This window comes from Ochotona curzoniae, unplaced genomic scaffold (assembly GCF_017591425.1).
Source record: "Ochotona curzoniae isolate NIBS_2020 unplaced genomic scaffold, NIBS_Ocur_1.0 scaffold_4506, whole genome shotgun sequence".
NCBI classification, from domain to species: Eukaryota; Metazoa; Chordata; class Mammalia; order Lagomorpha; family Ochotonidae; genus Ochotona; species Ochotona curzoniae.
Genome location: NW_024467119.1, coordinates 56,877,192 through 56,900,258, shown reverse-complemented (window position 1 = coordinate 56,900,258; position 23,067 = coordinate 56,877,192). Strand labels below are relative to the sequence as shown.

Sequence of the window (23,067 nt, the reverse complement as noted above, 5' to 3'; positions counted from 1 at the left end):
ACATCATCTGCTTTCTTGCACTAGGGTTGAGAAAAATTTTCCATGGTCTATTGACTGACAAAGATCATCTCAGTGTATCTACAGAGATACTTGGTGCAATGCTTGGCCAGGAGAGTTGTTCATCCTGTTCTGCTTTCCATCCTCTGATGAGGCACTCAGTGTCCTCTGCTGGCTTAGATGAATGCTGGATGCCGTGTCCCCCATGTACCTCCTGGTACGCCGTCCACTACACAGGCATCAGAAACTGAGAGGCCCAGTCCTGACACATCAACTCCAAGTTCAAACCACCTATCTTGTGATTTCCTTGTGGCTGAGTTTTGAGTCTAACCATCTAGTGAGGAGTTCCCCAAGAAACCTTACCTGAGGTGACTTCAGATTTGACTGTTGTGTGTGTCAGCTAGTGCAGGTTACACTTCTGTGCGTCAACCTGCACAGGCAAATGCACATATTGGTCAGTTTTTCCCCACTAACTGATGCGGGCTGTGGCCCAGCCCAGTCTATCCCAGCCACCATAGGCCAGTCTTCATACACGTGACTGAGTGTCCCTGCTTAATCAGGGCAACCCCCAAGAACCCTCACCAAGCCTGCCCCCAGCCTGATTTTTTGTGTGTGCCAGCCTGTTCTATGACTATTATGGGTAGTTTTTTTTCTAGGGTAAACATTTGTCATAAACCTTTTTCCTATTATATGATCTCAATAATTTTTGCATCAAAATACTAATTTTTCATAAATTTTTTGAGTGTGAAATGTGGATACACCAGAAAAATTGGTTTTAGATGACTATCTGTGTTTCTGATACTTTGTGTACTTTGGTTAGATTTTTCACTTGATAGAACAACAAAATGTCACCTGATCAAAAATGTGCATAGGTATGGCACATGGCTTAGTTATTTCCAAATAGGTCTTTTAAAAGAGTTGAAGGAAACCAAATATGGTAATTTCGAGCTCAGTAAATGCTGTTATCTAGCATTTTAAGATAACAGCTTTTCCATTAAGTATCAGTCATTTATGATGCAGTTGTTTCAAATGTTTTTTTGTTATGTGCTAAGAATTGTTTTGAGTGTTGAGAATCTAATAGCAAATAAAACAGGTCCTGGATCTGGTAGAACCAACCTTTAGAGACAGGAAGTGTGGAGGTTGGATAACTTCATTCCCAGCCTTATAACAAAAGCAGTAGAAATTAAAAATACAGCATCAGTATGAAGTTTGAAGTATTATAAACTCTAATAACAACAACAAAACCCTGCTGAGCCAAAGTAACAGTGGTGATGGTAAAGACTATTTTAGATATGCTGTTGAGAAAAGAGGGAGCCATGGTTCACTGTTATAATTTCTGTTGAAACCCTAAGGTTAAGAAATTCTGTCTTGGGGAGTTTTCTGGGCAGAGAGGGTAGCAATTGGGTGTGGTCCCTAATTAATTAGAAAGGAAAGGACAATGTGCTGAAACAAAATGGAAAACTCAGGAATGAGTTCTAGGATTTTGTTTTGAGAAACTGATGTGATGGAGTGCTATCTAGTGATGTGGGAAAACAATGGGGACAAACTAAATTTAGAGAGAATGTTTCTTTAAACATTCATATGAAGTGGCTAATAGCTTGATAATTTATTATTTTTGAGTTTAGATATGACATCAGAATAAGAAAGAGTAGTTCAGCATTTTCAAAGCTGTGGGATTAATTTCTGATTTTAACATGGCTAAGAAAATTGTAAATCATTCTGGAAAATAGGCTGAAAGCAAGAAATAGAATAAAAAAGTTATATGGGTTTTGAAATTATGAAGTATTTACAAATCCAAACCTTGTTATAATGTGGAAGCTAATACCAAATTGGCTCAGGACTTTATGAATGTTTTAAAGAAACAAATTCATACTATGGATATCAAGAACACTAAAGCTGTTACTTAGGTGGGACCATTGAGATATCTTCTAAACCAGAAGTTACTGTGGACTCAAACAAGCATAAAGGAGGTGCAGAAAGAGCATGGCAGAATGAGTCACACAAATGAACTATGTGCAAGAATTCAGGCATTAAAGATTAGTGTGGTTGGTGGTTGTACTGAAAAGCCCTATCTTTCATACATTTCCACATCTTCTGATCTTAACTGGTTAGGGAGAAGTTAAAGCTCAATAAAATGTTCATGCCCATAGTTGAGTCATAAGGTTTCTTGCTAGCCTGGACATGTCATACACTAACTGGTACTCACTGCTCCAGAAAGAATGATTGATCCAAATTCAGGAACTATGCAAGGAAAAAGGACTTTATCTGGGGAACTTATGTGTTTCATCTCAGGATACAGAGATTCAGATAGCTAAGAAAGAAGTTCTAAGGAAGAGAGGAAAATTGGGAGCTTATATGGGCTGCCAAATGCCAAGAAACAATTAGATTACATACCTAGAAAATAGAAAAATGTATAAACACAATAGAAATGTCCACCAACCAAGGGACAGATAACCTTTTGATATGAATATGCAGCCTCTGGGCACAGCGTGTCATGTGCATTGCATAGTCTTTCAGGTCATTCCACATACCTGTGGTCCAAAATGGAGATGACCAAAGTGCATTGCTAGTCAGGAAAGTGCACATTCCTACAGAACAGTCAGAATCTTACGAAAGTCCTGACCCATTCGGAACCTCCCAGTTCCATTCAAAGCTCTTTCATATTGTTTTCATCATAATTTCCTCAAAAAAGATGGTCACAAAACATAAAAATAATTTCAAGAACAGAAGGAAAAGAAATCTGAAAAGAAGTAGGGAACACAAAACAGGAGAGAGTGTGTCATGGAACAAAAAGAAATTTGTGGCCAAATATTTTGTCTTAAATTAAACCATAATTAGCAATTGCCTGTGTGAAGCATTTTCATGAAGCAATGATATAAATACTCAAAAGAGAGATTGTGAAATAGCAGAATGAGATGGGGCGTGCCACAAATATATTTATGGAGCTATTTAAATTAATAAATAGATATGAGCTATCTATAGGGCTATGGAACTTTGGGGGAAAAATCACACTTTAAAATCCTGTCTTGGGTTAAAATTATTGAAGAAGAATGAGAATTCTTTTTCTAACCTCTTAAATAGGATACAAAGGAATTTTAAAGTAACAAGATGCTTCCTAGGCACATAGAATCAGAAATGTGCTCTCAGGACAGTGTTCTGAGGACATATATCATGCCTAAACTGGAAACCCTACTTCTAATAATCTATCCAGTACACTGTGAAATAATGTGAACAGGATTATGGTATATTTAAACTTAAGTCTTTTACTATAATGTAAATTTGAAATTAGTTATTTCACAAATTAAAAAAAAAGATGCAGAGGGAAGGAGAAGGGAGATGGAGGATGAAATAGAACAATTGTGGTTTTAAAACTTTATATATGAACTATATTCATATATTCAATCTGGTTAAAACTAATTTTTCAAAGAACTAAAAAAGAACTTAGCCATATCTGCAATCACATTAAATATTAATGACAAAAAATCTCATTTAAATGGAGGAGCTTGTGCAGCTGAGAATACAAAATATAGCAGATTGTCTTTAAGAAATATACCTTATATATAAAGAGGCAAATAGTTTATAAATATAAAAGCATGAAAAACTATGTGTCATGCTCACCCAAATCAACAGAAATCTGTTAATTAATATCAGAAAAATAGATTTTTGACAAAATCACAAGGCATAACAAATATTTTCAGAATATCATAATAATGAAAGGATTAGTCCCCCCAAAAGATATAATAATCATGAATGTCTGTCTCCCTCATGCCAGAGATTCAGCATAAAGGACATAAAAGTACTGCAAGAAGAGGGAATGAAATCTGTACTTGTATATTAATATGTTAACACTCTTCTTTCGATAATTGCTAGAAAATCAGTCAATACATAGAACAGTTTAACAGCAGTTTCAGCAAATTAGCTTAATTAACATATATAACAGTCCCTCCAACGGCAGCAGGATATACCTTCTTCTCCACTGCATGCATGCTTGCTAGGAGATGTATTCTGTGCCATAGCAAAAGCTCAATACTTTTTGATAAATTCTGTTATACACGTGTATCTTCTGATCACAATTTAATTTTATTTTGATAAGTTAATAATCTAAAGATACTTGTAAAATCTCCAAATATTTAGAAGGTGTACACATCACTGCTAACTAACCTGTTTGGATAAAACAGTCAAATGAAAACTATTTGGAAGTGAATAATAATGAAAAAAGTCTAGAAATGTATAGCATTAATGAATTATAAGAGAAGAAAAATATGAAGAACAAATAACCTGGGACAAGGAAAAGGAAGGCGATTATCACCAAATCTTGTCAGTTTTACTCACCAAGTCACTGTCCTTCATTTTCCCTACTGCTACTGCATTATTATTTTGGTTACAGTTAATGGTCTCTGCAGTTTGACGAGGCTTAAAACTGTTAGAGTCACAAAAACCGGGATGAGTAGCTGCCCTCGTGCAGTTTCTGGAGCCAGGTTTGAACATCAGTCCCTTATCACTTGGAAGTAACTTTAGCGAAGTTACAGTTAGAGTTCTGCTTTGGTTGCCTCATTTGGAAATGAGCATGACTCTATGACCCATTCTAAAAGGCCTAACTGTGAGAGTGATTAAATACAGGACTTGTAAAGTCCCTTAAGGCCCAAGAAGTACTGACTTGACAGCGGTGGTAACACTAGTGATTCAGGATGCAGAATTTTTTTTCTCCTTTGAAGTTCTAAGTAACCTCTGTCTCATTCTTCCTCTTAGATTCACCATCCTGCCTCAGGTTTCCTTTCAGACGCACCAAAGTTATCTTTCTAAACAAAAACATGAACACAATAACTCTAGGCTTAAAATATTAAAGTGGTTTTTAGTACAATGAGGGCCAAGTTCAAATTCATATACAGTGTTTACAAAACTCAGTATTTATTCATTTCTGCAAAGATTTTCCTTCATGGATTTTCTCTGAGATTGCCTCCCTTACTGGTATTTCTTTCTTCTAAGCTGTTACCCCAGCAGCCCCCACCCCACTCGGGGTGTCCTCCCCTGTTCTACCTCTTTCTGTCCTCCCCTGTTCTACCTCTTCCTTTTGATAGATCTACTGGCTACTGGCTTGTTGCCTTCCCAACCTCAGTTCCCGACTTCCCTGACCTCTGTTCCACACCTTCCCTGGCAGAAATAGATTAGATTGGCTTGCTTCATACTCCAGCATATGTTACCTCTGACGATGAGATGGCAGAGCCCTGTTGGTATCGTATAAGATATTGGGGAACCATTTGTATTACTCATTCTTCATTGACTTTCTTGGTGTTCAGAGCATTCAAAAAATGCAGGTTTTCCCAAATATAGCTTGTTCCTTCTACAGAATTGCACTGCCTTGTCTTCTAGAGATAATACAGTTAATATTGAATATCCATTATTTGAATATTTCTGTGACATTCTCTGTCTTGCCTATTTCTTTCCCTTGAGGTGATAATCTTTGGTCACTGTGCTCATTTTACCACATGCTATCATAGCACAGAGCACACTGCCTTGAAATTATTTTCTGCTCTGGATTGCAATGATGTCCAGTCTTTATTTAGGATCTGTTCTACACTTGTATGTTAGATTTTGGAGGAACAATGTTAAGTAAAAAGCCAGTTTTTCCTATGCTTACAGTCTAAAGGAAAAAAAAATTCAATGATATTAAATAAGTGCTAAAAAGTACATCCGGTCAGAAGAAACTGAAAATAAAAGGCCCCTGTGTGGTGATGTCTAATAAATGTCACCAAAACAAGGCTGGTGAGGCTAGCTGCAGAAGGACCATGGTGGAGGCATTTAAGTCATTGGGCCATTTTAGCTCAGAGGGAAGAGGTGGTGGAGTTTGGAATAGAGTTATGATGGGACCAATTGAAATGGAGTTGAGAGAATTGTAGAAAGAAGTATTGCTTGCTATACAGTGATGATGAAATTGTGGCAATCACAGTGAAATATTAAGAAGTGAGTTGGGGCCTGGCGCAGTGGCGCAAGTGGTTAAGGTCCTCACCTTGCACGCTCGGGATCCCATATGGGCACCGGTTCTATCCTGGCAGCCCTGCTTCCCATCCAGCTCCCTGCCTGTGGCCTGGGAAAGCAGTCGAGGACGGCCCAAAGCTTTGGGACCCTGCACCCGCGTGGAAGACCCGGAAGAGGCTCCTGGCTTCGGATTGGCATAGCTTGGGGAGTGAATCATTGGATGGAAGATCTTCCTCTCTGTCTCTCCTCTCTCTATATCCGCCTTTCCAATAAAAAAATAATAAAAAATAAATCGTTAAAAAAAAAGGAGTTGCAGTTATTTTCCTTGTAAATTTCTGCTGTTCTAAACTGATTGGATTTGTCCCCACTAGAGGAGTAGTTGTATGCTTACTTTCTGAAGAAATGGCCAATCTTTGCCAGAGTGGAAGTATCATTTTTTTTTTTAATTAATTGCATTGCATTATGTGACACAGTGTTACAGGCACTGGGAGTCCCCCCACCCCTCCCTGAACCCTCCCCCCATGGTGGATTTCTCCACCTTGTTGCATTACCACAGTTCAATTTCAGTTGAGGTTCTTTCATTGCAAGTATTTACCAAGCATAAAGTCCAGCATCTTATTTTCCTAGTGAGTTCAATGATTTCTTCGTGAGACCATCTCTGGTCTGAAGGTAAAGCCGGCAAAGTATCATCCCAATCAATTAAAAGCCCCAACATAACATCAATAACAATTTACAACATTATGGCATTAATTGACATGGTATTGATTAACCAATATGTTAATAGGAAAATGCAGGTTCTTAACTACATCCTGTGACTTCTTCATAGACATTTCAATTTTGGTTTATGTTCAGCCGGGTTCTATACACCTCAAAATGGCTATAGATTACTATTCAGCTGTCTTATGTCTATTTTCATTTTAGTATTTAGCTGTTTATAGTGTTGAAGCATGATTTTGCTGAACTTGGTTGCTTTTCGGATGGTCTGAACTGGCTTATAACTCTAGCAAGGCATGTGTCATCAGTTTAGGTACAGAACATTTTTTTAGGAGGGGTGTGCCGAGAAATCCCCAGTACCCCAGTGAGGCGTAACTAATCTTTGTGTCCCACCTAGTGAGGTATGAGTGAATCCACGCTGACCATTTCCTGTCTGATTCTAAACTTTCCTTGTTGTTGTCTGTCTATTCTGGGTTTTTTGTTTGTTTGTATGTTTGTTCATTTGTTTGAGGGGTGAAAGATCCGTTTTTCTACATCCTTCTTAGTATTTATTTATTTATAACTGATTTTTTTGAATGATTTTATTTTTGTTTTTGTTTTATGATACAGCTCCATAGGTCAATTAGAACTTTATAGGATATTTTTTGTTGGCAACATACTATTTTTTATTGTTTTTTTTTTTCAAAGATCTATTTTTTTTATTATTTTTTTATTGGAAAGGCGGATATACAGAGAGGAGAGACAGAGAGGGAGATCTTCCGTCCAATGATTCACTCACCAAGTGAGCACAAGGGCCGATGCTATGCCAATCCAAAGCCAGGAGCCTCTTCCGGGTCCCCCACGCGGGTGCAGGGTCCCAAAGCTTTGGGCCGTCCTCGACTGCTTTCCCGGGCCACAGGCAGGGAGCTGGAAGGGAAGCGGGGCTGCCGGGATAGAACTGGCACCCATATGGGATCCCGAGCGTGCAAGGCGAGGACCTTAACCACTGCGCCATTGCGCTGGGCCCAACATAATATTTTTGACCTAGGTAGTTACAAGTGTACTTTGTGTATTTATATTTGATGAATTTCACATTTATGCTTTCAAAAATCTTTCTCAGTAAAGCACTTTCATCCCCTTCCCCACTTAAAAAAAAAACGGATCAGATTAATGTCTTCTTCACTGTCATCTCTTCTCTGTGTCTTATGGAGAACATGACACATCACAAGAGAATGAATAACCCAGGTATCATCTATGAAACAGTTCTGTTTGATTGTGACACTAATTATGTGAGCAGAAAGTGCATTAGTCAATGGACTAACCTTAGTCATTGCTTCCTTCCTTTTGAAATTTAAAAATGAATCCACTGTCATGGGGAGTATATAGTTTATTTTTGTGCAGTCTTTTACAATGAAATTTTAAAAAGACAGGATGCTATAAAGTGCAATAATTTTGTATGGAAAATGATAAAACATGTCTAACTTCTATGGAATTGTTAGCATTTTTTTTCTGAAGGTGACTGCCAGGGTTTGTTTTACTCCATTGCAATGCACAAACAATTGTCACAGACACTACAAGCTTTTTATCATTCGTTCAACAAATCAGGAAAGGATTATTGAAATCTAGTTTCTGTTAGTTCTTATTGTCCTTCTCCTTAACTCTGCTGAACTGTTAACATACATGACTGTTGTTGAACGGTGAACTATTTATTCACATAAAGTGAACAGATTGAACTCTGTGTCTATATAAACAATTAAAACATAACAATTTTTCCGAAAACCTTAATTCATTCTATTCTTAAAACACTTACAATTGGTAACTCCAGTGTGTGGATAGTAAACCCTAACATCCTAGCCAGTAACGTTCAGGATGCTCCTGTGGATGTGTTTTGCAGGTGTGTGCTGCTCCCACTTTTGGGAATGAAGCCCCCGCAGCAGAGCCTGTACCTACTCGTTGATTCTGTTGATGAAGGGTGTAACGTTACGGAAGGTGAACAGACGTCTACCAGCCTGTCTGGGACAGTCGCAGAGCTTCTAGCTGGTCACCATGAGTTCTTTCCACCATGGCTGTTGCTCCTCTGTTCTGCCCGAAAACAGAGTAAGGCTGTTACAAAAATGTTTACTGGTAAGCATAATTACTCTATTACCATCCTCAAAGATTTGTTGATGAACCAATGTATGTATTCCTTTCTTAAATGAAAGTAAGCATTTAAAAATGTGAATGTTGCATCACTTTTCTATCAGTCACAGCTGCACTTTTAAAAAATTGTGTTAGAAACAAGCTAAAGAATGTTTCAAGATCATTTAAACATTGCTTATTTAAGATTCTTTTCCTTACTGCGTTAGTAAAGGTTGGGAGTGTTTTATGTTGTATGCCCCACTGTTAATCTGTAGGATTGTATTTACAAATGCTGTTTTCTTGTGAGCAGTCTGTAGTACTTGTAACACCATCTTAATGGATCCTGAGCAGGCCTTCGGAGCAGGGTGCTGGCTGGGGGCTCTGAGTGCAGTCACAGCAGTCACTCTCAGTGCGTTTCTGGATGGAGGCAACAATAACAACCATGACACCTCTTGGAATCTATCCTTTTTGTTTAGCCCATTTCTGGTGAATGAGATAACCATTCAAATAATGTATGAAAGTTTATAGTAAATGCTTTTTTTTTTTTTTACTGTTTTCTTACTGAATTATTTTTCTCTACCATTACATCATGTGAAGCACTGTCCTTTCTCCTGAAGGAAATAAAAGGATTATAAAAATAGAACCTCTTATAGGATTTAGTATTTAATTGGAGAGATATTAATTAAATCAGTGATTAACTGGCCATATCACCCTGAAAGAGGTTCTGAACATTTCACACTATGATGAAACCCCAATTAATTACTTAAAATGTTTTTTCTGTAAATGATTCAATTCCCTCCATCAGATGGTCTCTGTAATTGCCTTGGCACTGGTGGCAAGACTTCCATTTCCTTGTATAGTATTCCTTTCCATTGCTAATGATGCAAATGTAATGAAAAAAATGTAGAAGTAGAAGTGACAACAGCTAATATTATGTAGCACTTGATTTGTCAGAGTTCATGAACTTGAAGCCCCTTGTAGTCCATGTTATCTGCTCCTTTTTCTTCCTTATTCAAGCAAGGAACCAGTATTTCTAGCTGACTCTATATATAGTTTCAATACATATTTGTGTACTATGTGTACAACCTTGTTTTTATATAAATGAAATACAGTATTTCCATCTTAGTTTTACTTACTCATTCACTGACAGTGTGAGCTCTTGTAACTTACATTCTTTGTGCTTCCGTTTCCTCATCTGCTAAGTTAAAGATTTTATTATTTTCTTCATAGATATAAAATGAGGTTAAATGACAAGTTACACCTAACGCTTTTTAAGGTCGGGGGACAATCTCAAATAAAATTGCAACCCTGGCAGTTGCCTTACAGTGAATGGAAGCATCTCTGTTGTGCGTTTCCATTTTTCTGTAATTCTGACTTTCAAATAAACAAATCTTTAAAAATGCAAGTGAGGACAGCATTGTGGTGGTTCAGGTTAAACCACTGCATGTAATTCTAGCATCCCATATGAGTGCCCATTCTAGTTGTTGCTGCTGCACTTCAGATCCAGCTCCCCACCGATGTGCCTGGGAAAGCAGAGGAGGATGGCCCCTAAATTCATGTGGGAGACCCAGGCTCCTGGCTTCAACTTGGCCAGACTGACCACTGTAGACATTCAGGGAGTGAGTTAGCAGATGTAAGTTCTCTTTCACTCTGTCTCTCCCTCTTGTCTTTGAAATAAAAAAATAAATAAACCGTGTGTGTGTGCTTAGCTATTATTCTTACTGTTTTATTTTTGGATTTTAGCAAACTTGTAAATCTAGCTCATTGGTTTTAACGTTTTTAATAGTTATCTTTTCCCATGAATAAAGCTCTGGTTTGTTTTTCCTTTGTTCTGTTCATAAACATTTAGATTGTTTTCATTTTTTCACTAGTGGTTAAGCATTTCTAATCTGAATTGAAATCTGAAATGCCACAACATCTGAAACTTTCTGAATTACAAACATGATACCACAAGTAGAAAATTATACATTTGAAACTTTATTTTCTTTGCAAAATTATTGAACATATATAGAACCACCTTGGTACCATATGTTTAAGATATATATGAACCATTAAATGAATTTTGTGTTTAGACTTGGGTACCAATCCTAAAATTGCTCTTAATATAAATTCACGTATTTCAAAATCTGAAAAAAAGTTAAAATAATAGATAGATAGATAGATAGATAGATAGATAGATAGATAGATAAAGATAGATAAAGATAAAGACTTTCCCGGACATCCCTGGCCATGCACTTGTGGTAGAAGTTTCTAGGGTTGGGATTGTCCAGTTACAGATAATGGGCAGTTTGAACTTTAGTCAATATTGCCAGGTCACTAAGTTAGTACACTTGAACTAATTTATACTCTTGTTAACAACACAGGAGAGTTCTCTTTTCCCTGTGTTCTCGTCACTCAGCATCTTTTTGCTTTCACACCTGCTTCTTACTGGTCTCTGCCCAAATATCATTGGCACACAGGTTTCTGACCATGTTTGCTATTCCAGGGTTACTTTTGCTCTCCCAGTTACCTGTACAGTCTATCTGTTTTTATTTTCTTCATATGTCTTAGCTTTTCTGAGAGTGGGAGACTTCTGTCTTGTCCACAGCTGTATCCCTTCATCTAGAACAAACCTTGAGACAATACAGTCAGTTGTTTGGAAAATAATTGCATTTGCCTTGATAGCAGTGTATCTAATTGTAATATGTTCATAATACGGGGATTACAAGTATGTTATTCAAAGTTACAATTTTCAAAAGTGATTATTTTCAGTATCCTTAATTCAAGATATAGATTAACTCTTACTGTTAATGAACATATAACTGTTTCTATGTAAATCATTATTAATATGTCTTTTCATTTTCATCTCTTAGATTTTAAGCAGTTTGAACCTACTCTATAAAATTCTCTACTTGCCTGTAGAATTAATTATTTCAGGTCCCTGTTTGTTTCCCTTCATTCACCATCTTTCTTTCACAGCATTCTGTACCCAATCCCATCTTCACAGAAACAACAAACATGAAGTCAAACAAAACAGAGTCTTTGGTCTATCACTTAATATGCTCTGATATCTTTTCAGATACATGGGTACTTATCTTACAGGCTTCATATAAAAAAAGTTATTTGTGATAAGTGCAGTTGATCGTTTTTTGGTCTCTTTTACCCCATTTTCAAGGCACTGAACCTTTTAGTGTAGAGGTTTAGCCATGGGTCTCTCTTAATCATCTTAGATTTCAACCACAAGCTCTTAGTAGATTAGGTTTAAATTATAGGTACTTGTTCATAGCCATAATTATCATAGGTTATATGATCATTCAAGTTAGTCATTGAGTAATGTGCAACATCATTTTGGAAAGATTTAAATACAGTGAAATATAAGATAGTATTATTTTTATTACTCTTTCATGAGCAACATGCCAAGTGCTTTCCTTTTGGAACTTTGATTATTTTGGTGAATTTCTAGAAACTAAAGCAAATAGACACACAAAAGATTTGGAGGCAAGTCATTTCACAACACGGGTAGCTGTGGATAGCTGTACATTTCTAGGCATGGTTTAAACCCTCAGGAAATCAGCATTTTTTTTCCGTAACAGTTCATTTTTAGAGTATTTTTTTTGTTAAGGCTTTTGTAATTGTGCTTGCATGTATGTGAAATTATAAATTCAATTTTGTTTTTTGGGTTTTTTTTCTTTGTTTGTTTTTAGTAAATTTTCCCAGTTCATCTTAAGTGTATTAAACTTGATCTTGGAAAATTCCAACACTATTGTTTGTCCTTCAGTGACTCCTTTTCAATCCTGTTAGCAAAACCAAAGCTAATGTTAACCTCTGCTTCACCACATTCACCAACCCTTACACTGTCTAGCTCTCACTGATAATTTCAATATCCATTTTCTGCCAGTGCTGTTGCTGCCTTCGTGAGCTCATCCACTTAGCAATTTGTTCTTCTGTAAGAAGAATACGCCACAATCTAATAATTTTACATTTGCAGAAAGTGAAGTTGTGATTCTCTTTTAACAACTTAAAGTGAGGGCCCGGCACTGTGGCCTAGCAGCTGAAGTCCTCACCTTGAACACACTGAGATCCCCTATGGGCGACAGTTCTAATCCCGGCAGCTCCACTATCCATCCAGCTCCTTGCTTGTGGTCTGGCAAAGCAGTCAAGGATGACCAAAACCTTGGGACCCTGCACCCGTGTGGGAGACCTGGAAGAACTCCTGTCTCCTGGCTTCGGATCAGCACAGCACCAGCTGTTGCAGTCACCTGGGGAGTGACTCACTGGACAGAATATCTTCCTCTCTGTCTCTTCTCCTCTCTGTGTATATGACTTACTTAATGAAAATAATTAAATCTTAAAAAAGACAAAGAACTTAAAGTGAGTTTTAGTCAGCTACAACTATGGTAGTTTAGGTATGTTTTTAAAATTTTTTTTTTGCAGTGAATTTTTATGAATGTAGTTTAGCTAAGTTGCATCCTAATTGAGTCAGACTACTTAATACCAGCCTGACGTTTAGTATTTTTGTTTTTTAAGGTGTAAAATAATGCAACTTAAAAGCAGCTATTGATTGTACTCTTTTTGGAGATGAACATTCAGTCTATGAGCTCAAGTATTTATATGAAAAGATCATCATGTAAAAATAAGTCTTATGTTTTATATATCCTATATGATTTGTTTGTGTGTCATTTGGCTTTTGTTTTATGATCATTTGGGAGTTCAGAAAATCTTAAAAGAGTTTATGGGGGCAGCTGTTTGGCATAGCTGTTAAAGATGCCACTGGGAATGCTCACATACCTTACTTGACGTTCCTGAGTTGGAGTTCTGGCTCCATTCCCAGTACAGCTTTCTGCTAATGTGCATTGGTCTCTGCCACCAGGAGAGACCCAGAGTCGCTGGCTACTGAATTCAGCCTAGCCCAGCCTGGCTGTTTGCAGGCAACTGGGGAGTAAAATACTGGATGTGAGATCTCTCTTTCCTCTCCTCCCTCTCTTTGAACTTCCCTTTCTCTCCTGTTCTCATTCTGACTTTTGAGATAAATAAGTTAACTTCAAAGTATTGTAACGGATGTCTAATATTGTCTAATGCTTAGTGAATAACTCTAATAGAGTAAAAAGAGGTACCAAACCAACTAAAAGAATAAGGAATACAGTCATCCTTTGTTTTCTTAGAAAATTAATTCTAGAATATCCACCCATCATGAATACAGATCTAAATACAATTTCAGATGCTCAAATCCCTTGGAATGGCATAATATGTGTATATAACTTCTTATGCACAACCTTCAATATACTCTGAATAATCTCTGGATTACTTGTATGATCTAATACAGTGTAATGCTATTAAAAAAATCATCATGCTACATTATACAGGGAACAGTCATGAGGAAAAACATCTTCGTATCTTCAAATGAAGATTATTTTTTTCACCTACAGTTGGCTGAATCGCTAGATAAGGAATCTGATAAGGAGGGCAATTTGTAAATGGAAAATGAAATCATTTCTCTGTGTTGTATAGAAGATGAATTTACATATTACAGGGTATTAATTGATTTACTAGTATCACTTCATTAATTGATTGTTTATTCACTTATGGAAGACATTCTGTGAAAATATCACCACCTCCAGTCCTCTTCAATTAATAATCTGTCTTTTTACCTCTTCTAGGTTTCCGAAAAATAAGTTTAGATGATCTTCGGAAGGCGTATATCGTGAAAGACGTTCAGCAGTACATTCTTCACCGTTTAGACCAGGAAGAAGCTTTACGACAGCACCTCACAAAAGAAACTGCGGAGATGCTAAATCAGCTGCACATAAAAAGTAGCGGGTGCTTTCTTTACCTAGAACGAGTTCTAGATGGAGTAGTGGAAAATTTTATAATGTTGAGAGAGATTCGTGACATCCCAGGAACACTAAATGGTCTGTACCTCTGGCTGTGCCAAAGACTTTTTGTAAGAAAGCAGTTTGCAAAGGTTCAGCCTATCCTGAATGTGATCCTTGCAGCCTGCCGACCTTTGACCATCACAGAATTGTATCACGCAGTATGGACCAAGAATATGTCATTAACCTTGGAGGACTTTCAACGCAAGTTGGATGTCCTCTCCAAACTCCTTGTTGATGGACTAGGAAATACTAAAATACTGTTTCACTACAGCTTTGCAGAGTGGCTTCTGGATGTGAAGCACTGTACTCAAAAGTATTTGTGTAATGCAGCAGAAGGACACAGAATGTTGGCTATGAGTTATACCTGTCAAGCCAAGAATTTAACTCCATTGGAAGCACAAGAGTTTGCGTTACACTTAATTAATTCGAATTTGCAGTTGGAGACAGCTGAGTTGGCTCTGTGGATGATATGGAATGGCACACCTGTCAGAGACTCCCTATCTACTTTAATACCCAAGGAACAAGAAGTACTGCAGCTGTTGGTTAAAGCTGGTGCTCATGTCAACAGTGAAGATGATCGCACCTCATGCATAGTCCGACAAGCCTTAGAAAGAGAGGACTCTATAAGGACATTGTTGGATAATGGAGCTTCAGTGAATCAGTGTGATTCCAATGGGAGAACATTGTTAGCTAATGCTGCATACAGTGGTAATCTTGATGTAGTGAATTTACTTGTCTCCAGGGGAGCAGATTTAGAGATAGAAGATACTCACGGACATACTCCACTCACTCTGGCTGCACGCCAAGGACATACCAAGGTGGTGAATTGTCTGATAGGATGTGGAGCAAATATTAATCATACTGATCAAGATGGCTGGACTGCACTAAGATCTGCTGCTTGGGGTGGTCACACCGAGGTCGTTTCTGCACTGCTTTATGCTGGCGTGAAAGTGGACTGTGCAGATGCTGACAGCCGAACAGCTCTGAGAGCAGCGGCATGGGGAGGACACGAGGACATTGTCCTCAATCTGCTGCAACATGGTGCTGAAGTTAACAAAGCTGACAATGAAGGTAGAACTGCTTTAATAGCAGCAGCATACATGGGACATAGAGAGATTGTGGAACATCTGCTGGACCATGGAGCAGAAGTAAACCATGAGGATGTTGATGGCAGGACTGCCCTCTCTGTCGCTGCACTGTGTGTCCCTGCAAGTAAAGGGCATGCATCAGTTGTGAGTCTCTTAATTGACCGAGGTGCTGAAGTAGATCATTGTGACAAAGATGGCATGACTCCACTGCTGGTGGCTGCCTACGAAGGACACGTGGATGTGGTTGACTTGCTTTTAGAGGGGGGAGCCGATGTTGATCACACAGACAACAATGGCCGTACACCCCTCTTAGCAGCTGCTTCTATGGGTCATGCGTCAGTAGTAAACACACTTTTGTTTTGGGGTGCAGCTGTGGATAGTATTGACAGTGAAGGTAGGACAGTCCTCAGCATAGCTTCCGCACAGGGAAATGTTGAGGTGGTCCGCACACTGCTGGATAGGGGGTTAGATGAGAATCACAGAGATGATGCTGGATGGACGCCTTTGCACATGGCAGCTTTTGAAGGCCACAGGTTAATATGTGAAGCACTGATCGAACAAGGTGCTAGAACCAATGAGATTGACAATGATGGGCGGATCCCTTTCATATTGGCTTCACAAGAGGGTCACTATGATTGTGTGCAAATACTGTTGGAAAACAAATCTAACATTGATCAGAGAGGTTATGACGGAAGAAACGCACTGCGGGTTGCTGCGTTAGAAGGACACCGGGACATTGTTGAATTGCTTTTTAGCCACGGAGCTGATGTCAATTACAAAGATGCTGATGGCAGGCCCACCCTTTACATAATGGCCTTGGAAAACCAACTTACGATGGCTGAATATTTTTTAGAAAATGGTGCAAATGTAGAAGCGAGTGATGCCGAAGGAAGGACGGCGCTTCACGTTTCATGTTGGCAAGGCCACATAGAAATGGTGCAGGTTCTGCTGGCCTACCATGCTGATGTCAATGCTGCAGATAACGAGAAGCGCTCTGCTCTCCAATCTGCCGCCTGGCAGGGCCACGTCAAAGTGGTTCAGCTTCTGATTGAGCACGGGGCTGTGGTTGACCACACTTGTAATCAGGGTGCCACTGCCCTCTGTATTGCAGCGCAGGAAGGACACATCGATGTGGTGCAAGTTTTATTAGAGCACGGTGCCGATCCAAACCATGCTGATCAATTTGGACGCACTGCTATGCGTGTGGCAGCCAAAAACGGACATTCTCAAATCATTAAATTATTAGAAAAATATGGTGCATCTAGTTTGAATGGCTGTTCACCATCCCCTGTTCACACAATGGAGCAAAAACCTCTACAGTCAGTGTCTTCAAAAATGCAGTCGTTAACAATTAAATCAAATAGTTCTGGTAGTACTGGCGCAGGGGACACGCAGCCTTCGTTACGTGGTTTGCCCAACGGGCCAGCTCATGCATTCAGTTCTCCTTCAGAATCGCCAGATTCTACAGTTGATCGGCAGAAGTCATCATTGTCAAATAATTCCCTTAAGAGCTCAAAAAATTCATCTTTAAGAACTACTTCCTCCACAGCAACTGCTCAGACAGTGCCAATCGATAGCTTTCATAGTTTGTCATTTACAGAACAAATTCAGCAGCATTCATTGCCCCGCAGTAGAAGTCGACAGTCAATTGTTTCTCCATCTTCCACAACGCAGTCCCTGGGGCAGAGTCATAATTCCCCAAGTAGTGAGTTTGAATGGAGTCAAGTAAAGCCCAGTCTGAAATCAACAAAAACAAATAAAGGAGGGAAATCAGAAAATTCCAACAAATCTGGATCAGCTGGGAAAAAAGCAAAGCAAAATAATTCCTCACAGCCAAAGGTATTAGAATATGAAATGACTCAGTTTGATAAAAGAGGACCTGTCACCAAGCCTGGGCCCAGCGCACCACCCAAACAAACACCTGCAGAGCCTCAGTGCAAAATTGTGATACCTTCCACTCAGCAGGAAATTGGTAGGTCTCAGCAGCAGTTTCTCATTCACCAACAAAGCGGAGAGCAGAAAAAGAGAAATGGAATAATGACCAACCCGAATTACCATCTTCAGAACAACCAGGTTTTTCTTGGTCGGGTGTCAGTTCCACGAACAATACAAGACAGAGGGCATCAGGAAGTGTTAGAAGGCTATCCTTCCTCAGAGACAGAATTGAGCCTTAAACAAGCCCTGAAGCTTCAGATTGAGGGTTCTGAGCCCAGCTTCAACTATAAAAAGGAAACGCCACTGTAAAAGGTAATACTTTGTCACTATAAGGAATAAAATAGCGGAAGTATAGTTCCCTCTGTGGAATGTCTTTTTCCCCAAGATTCATTATTCCCTTACTTCCTAATCTCTGTTTAGATCTCATCAGTGGAACCTTTGTGTATCGGAGGAGAAACATTTGAATTCTCCCATCTATACTCCCTTGCCCTCTTTCTTGCTTTGTGCCATCCAAAAGCTCTTGACAGTGGACACATCGTGTACTATTTCTGTGGCATTGTCCATTTAGGATAGCACATACACTGAGGGCAGTTTCACAGTAACAAGTTGTTGAATGAATGAATATACCATTATGGAAACCAGTTTAGACTTCTTGAATATCCAGCCACTTCCCCTGCATAATTGAGCTTAGAAGATATCATTAGTAAAATTGAAAAAAATTGATCTGTAAATATTAAATTCATTCTTTTTTATCCAGAATTCAAAGATTTAATCAGTAAAATGTGAATTTCATTGTGATAAATCTTTTAAAAATTCTCAAAGTGGTGCTTCCACATGCTAAAAATACTTGTGAAAATTGTCAATTGGATGAATATTTAGGGCCCATTATATTTAGATGGAAAGTTGAATATATATTTAAACTTCGAATTAGAAGCTTGTTACCAGCAGACCTAAATATTTTTAAAATGAACCACAATGGCAAATGATTTATTTTATACAAGTTATTTCTGAATGGCATGTGACCGGCTACCCATAGATTCACATTCAGGGTGAAAGGTATTGAATGAATGTATTGGCAAATGGGTATTTAGGGCCCATCATATTTAGATCAATTAAAACTTGTATTTATAAAATAAACATGCTTCACGAGCTACATAAGGGAAATCAGTGAGAAAATAGACATTTAGTTCTTGTGTGATGGGTGACTTTTTCACAAACACATTTTCCTAAGAGTCAAATGTGAAGATTTTGTTAGGAATCTGTACTAACTTCTTTATCTTAAGACCGTGTTTTTTACTTTGAGCATTTTTGTCCTCTAAACAAATTATGCTCTTTTTGAAAGTAAACAAAAGTCTGTCATTTCTTTTGACTTTGGAGGAATATGTTATAGGGATATGATGAGTGAAATATTATCAGCAAATTCTCCTTATCTTCTCATAATAACCATTGTTTCTTATGAATCTATGGATAGCCCGTCAGTGTCTTCCAGAAATAACTTCAGTAGTTTTTAATGCATTCAGCAGTGTTGTTCATTTCAAATTTTTCAGTTCTGGCCTATATTGTCACATAGTTGGTAAAGCCAAATGGGCACTAGATTGTGTCCCAGCAGCTCCACTTCCTATTTAGCTCCCCTTGTGCCCTGGGATTAACAGCCCTGCTGCCTGTGTTGGAGAAAAGGAGGAAGCTCCTGGTTTCTGCATCTCCCAACCTTGACCATTACAGCCATCAGTGAGTCAATCAGTAGATGCAACATATTCTCTCTCTCTCTCCCACTCTCTCACCCTAACCTTCAAATTAATCAATCTTTATAGAATATTAAGTGAAGAATATTAAAGAAAAACATTTAGTTCTAGACACATCTATCTAGATGTCATGATAACTTTTGTAATGGCAAAGTATAAAACACTTTGAGGTAAGCATTTTAGGTAGTGAACCTGTAATAGACAAATATGTTTTGTGCTTTACATGGTGAGCAGATATATGTGTTCTTCTAAGATCTTAAAATTGTATGTAGTTATGTGATAAGTACGATGCAAAATTTATTTATTTTTACTTCTGCATTAGTTTCCTAGTCTGTGAAACAGAAGACATTGTGATTGGATTAGTTCTTCAGCTGCTGGATGAAAACATGAGACGCCTGTTGATTCGCTGAAAAAAATAAAATTGAAGAATGTGATATCTGCAGTACAGTTACTTTAATGACTGTAATGTGCCTAAATAATAAGGCTGCCTTCTCAGTGTAACCCTCTATGCTTAAAATATTTCATTTTGTGTGCTTTGTATTCATTACACAAGAATAAGCACTTTTTAATAATGCAGATATATACTACAGTTCCCTGACAAAAGCTGAAAATATTGAATAAAGTATTTTAAGTTAAGATTTGATAATTGTGCATGTGCCATGGTCAAATATATATGAAAAGGCAGTGTTCCTTATATTTATGTTTCTTGTTTTATGGCGAAAGAAATTTAAGCATTCTGTTTCAGTCACATTGGCATTGTAGCCTATGGCCTGCTTCCTGTATCTTTAAAAACATTGCTCAATAAAACAAATCTGGCAACTGTTTCATGTTCACTACACCCTCAGCATTGGGGAAAAATGAATTTTTGCATAAACGTTGCATTGAAATAAGAAAAATGTTTTCTTGACAGATTCAGAAAATAATAATTGCTAATACTTTGGGGAGCTGGAATAAATAGATCAATTCTGGATTTTCCCATTGAAATGCTCCTCATCTCTGAGTTATAAGTGTCTCAGCAACCAACCAGACTAGGTAGGACAGAGTTTTGTTCACGTTCCACTCCTGTGTCAATTCTCAGGGCCAAAGCCATGCCTCATTGCATGTGTGTGCAGAGGGAGATACACCTGTTTATCTGAGGATAGATTTTTTTTTTATTTCTAAACACCTCATTGACTCCCCTTATCTCTTCTTCCGCGCTAAGTATCATTTGTCAGCATAAACATTAATGTTTGCTTCTCTCACACTTGTTTCTATTTTGTAACTCTGCACATGCCCCAAATAGCCCCTTTCAAAATCAGTTGGATTGATTCTGATGGTTCAGTTGGATGAGCATTTCTGATGAATGCAGTATGTGTTGTCCTTCAGTGGTGACAGCACTAACCCATCAGTTATAGCACGTGTGTATTTTTGTATTGTTGTTAGGTGGTGGTAGTGATGGATTTGCACTTTTCTATCCTTATGCTCCTTCCTATTTTCTTCTTTGGACCTTTGTGTGCTGGATGACTGTGTGCCAGGGAAATTCTTTTGCCAAGGAAAGTAAAATTGGTTCAAAGGAGCATAGCTTCAGACTGCTTGCTGTATGTAGATATTCTAGACCAGAGGAGCCAGCTGAAACTGGCTGTTCCTTTTGTCTGGAAGTGTTGGCGTAGTGTTTAAAAGTCAAGGTTGTGGATTTGATCTTGGAATGAGACCTGCTAATCTTAACATAGCTCTGTGTACTATTGATAAGGAAGAGGAATGAGGAATGAGAATTTGGAGATAGAGCACAAAACCATTGCTACTACTGGAAAAAAATCTTAAGAATATGTCTTAGTAACAGAAGTCAGTAATGTCACCTGCAGATATGAAGGACGCTAAGGTGACACATTGTTCAAGGACATAGAAATGTGTCATTGGTTGTGATAAACATTACACTTGAATCTGTTTAAGGTGTTTTTTTTTTTTTAAGTCAGCAAAGCTCATTTTGTCTGTGTCATCTACAAGTCATAATCAGAACCAGGAGACAAGTTGATAAGTTCAATCAATATTAAGATGACATAGCAATATTGATAACTCGAATGTGAATGTTTCAAGTATTGAATTCTTGTCCCTATGGGACATTTATTAAATACACTTAATAGGACTCTTTCAAAGTAGCCTTAAAAGTGTTAATGATTCTGTTAATAAATATGAACTCATACTGTTTTTAGAACCAACTTTACTCATATCTCAAATGCAGTACATTTACATGACTGTAGAAGAAGATGAAGCTGTAATTTCTTATTAGGTGTATTTTTCTTTAGAAAGAGAACTCTAAAAGCTGCCAGTTTTTTCTATTAATCTTGAATTATTCACATTGTATTTATTTAATTTTATTGTTTTTACAAAGTTGCACCTTGTAGCCAAAGGGCAAAGATATGATTCATTGTATAAGGGATTTTGCGTTTTTCAAAGAGGTAAATGTTTTCATATCCATACTGTATACACTTGAAACAGTAAGAAGAAATCTTGCAGGAAAAATATGATTTTCAGGAGTAAGTTCCTCTGGGTGTTTTTATATAAATGATGTTTTGAAATAGAACTTAAGTGACTTCCAGTAAGCTTCAGGAAGGCAGGGGTGGGAGATGCCCTGCTTTACTTCATTGTTTGTGTGGCGAGTTTGGTACCGTTACTGAAAATGATTTTAAGCACCATTAAAGAATAAAAAGGCCCCCAAATATAAGACTCTTAAATAGCTATTTTTGAAACTAAATGTTTAGATTTTGTAAATTAGCTGTTGCCCACTACACAATTTATGATGCTATATGCTTAAAATGTTTTTATAACATTCCATTCATGTTACCTAAACGTGTGAGTTGCTAACATGGGAGGTGAGAGAAATACAGCAATGAAAGTTAAACACTTGAGTATTCCTAGGAATGGTTATGGGAGAAAAACTGAGTGGAAATCAGTATATACTGTAATGTAAAGTTAATATCTTTGTCCCTTATCACTCCCACCACCACCGGAATCCTCACTAAAAATAATTCACTTAAAAAATGGGAGTACATACTTTTCTCTGTATTATTTTGCTATGCAAATGTTTGTTTTTCTTGATGTAGTCCAGTTACACTTCTCAGCAAACGTAGTTGCAGACAAAGGCTTTCTTTTTATTTCTCCCTTGGTTTGGGGTATGTAAATAAACAGCCTAAAATGTACATTGAATTTCACATTGTAAAAGTTTTATTTCCTGTATTATATTACACAAAAATCCCTATGTATATGAAAGTGCATAATAAATATATTTGCTTTACAGAGGATATCTTGTTTTTAATTTTATCCTTAAGCCTGTAAAACATGTATGATATAATGAAAACAACTTGTTTTAAGTTAATATTTTATACATTGCATCAAGAAAATTGGAGACATTTTAAAAAGTGAGATAGTACGCTGTCCAAAGGAAAGTAGAAAAAAAAGGAATTTTATCTTTCTAAAATTTTAAAACTTGATGTTCATCTTTCCTTTAGCATTGACTGCGTACATAGTGAACGCCACCATATCAGGTTTCATGCCTGTAAGAACCACAGTATGCACATGTGCGCTCCTAGATCATGAGAAGGCTGTATGTTATGTTAGATATTTTGGGGTTTTGTTGCAAGCAGTGATTTGTTTTCTAAATAAATGTATGTTTTCTTCGCTCAAGAAACT

General features: G+C 37.7%; 1 protein-coding gene across 1 annotated transcript in view; it reads left to right on the top strand.

Annotated features, from left to right (window-relative positions):
* The window catches only part of ANKRD50 (ankyrin repeat domain 50), a 44,246-nt gene extending 21,575 nt beyond the window's left edge, over positions 1 to 22,671 (top strand). The window contains exons 2-4 of the mRNA XM_040966766.1: positions 8,561 to 8,790; positions 14,421 to 17,971; positions 19,724 to 22,671. Coding sequence (XP_040822700.1) covers positions 8,561 to 8,790; positions 14,421 to 17,968 — 3,778 coding nt within the window. The 3' untranslated portion in view covers positions 17,969 to 17,971; positions 19,724 to 22,671. The remainder of the gene's footprint in view (positions 1 to 8,560; positions 8,791 to 14,420; positions 17,972 to 19,723) is intronic.
* The last annotated feature ends 396 nt before the right edge of the window (positions 22,672 to 23,067 follow it).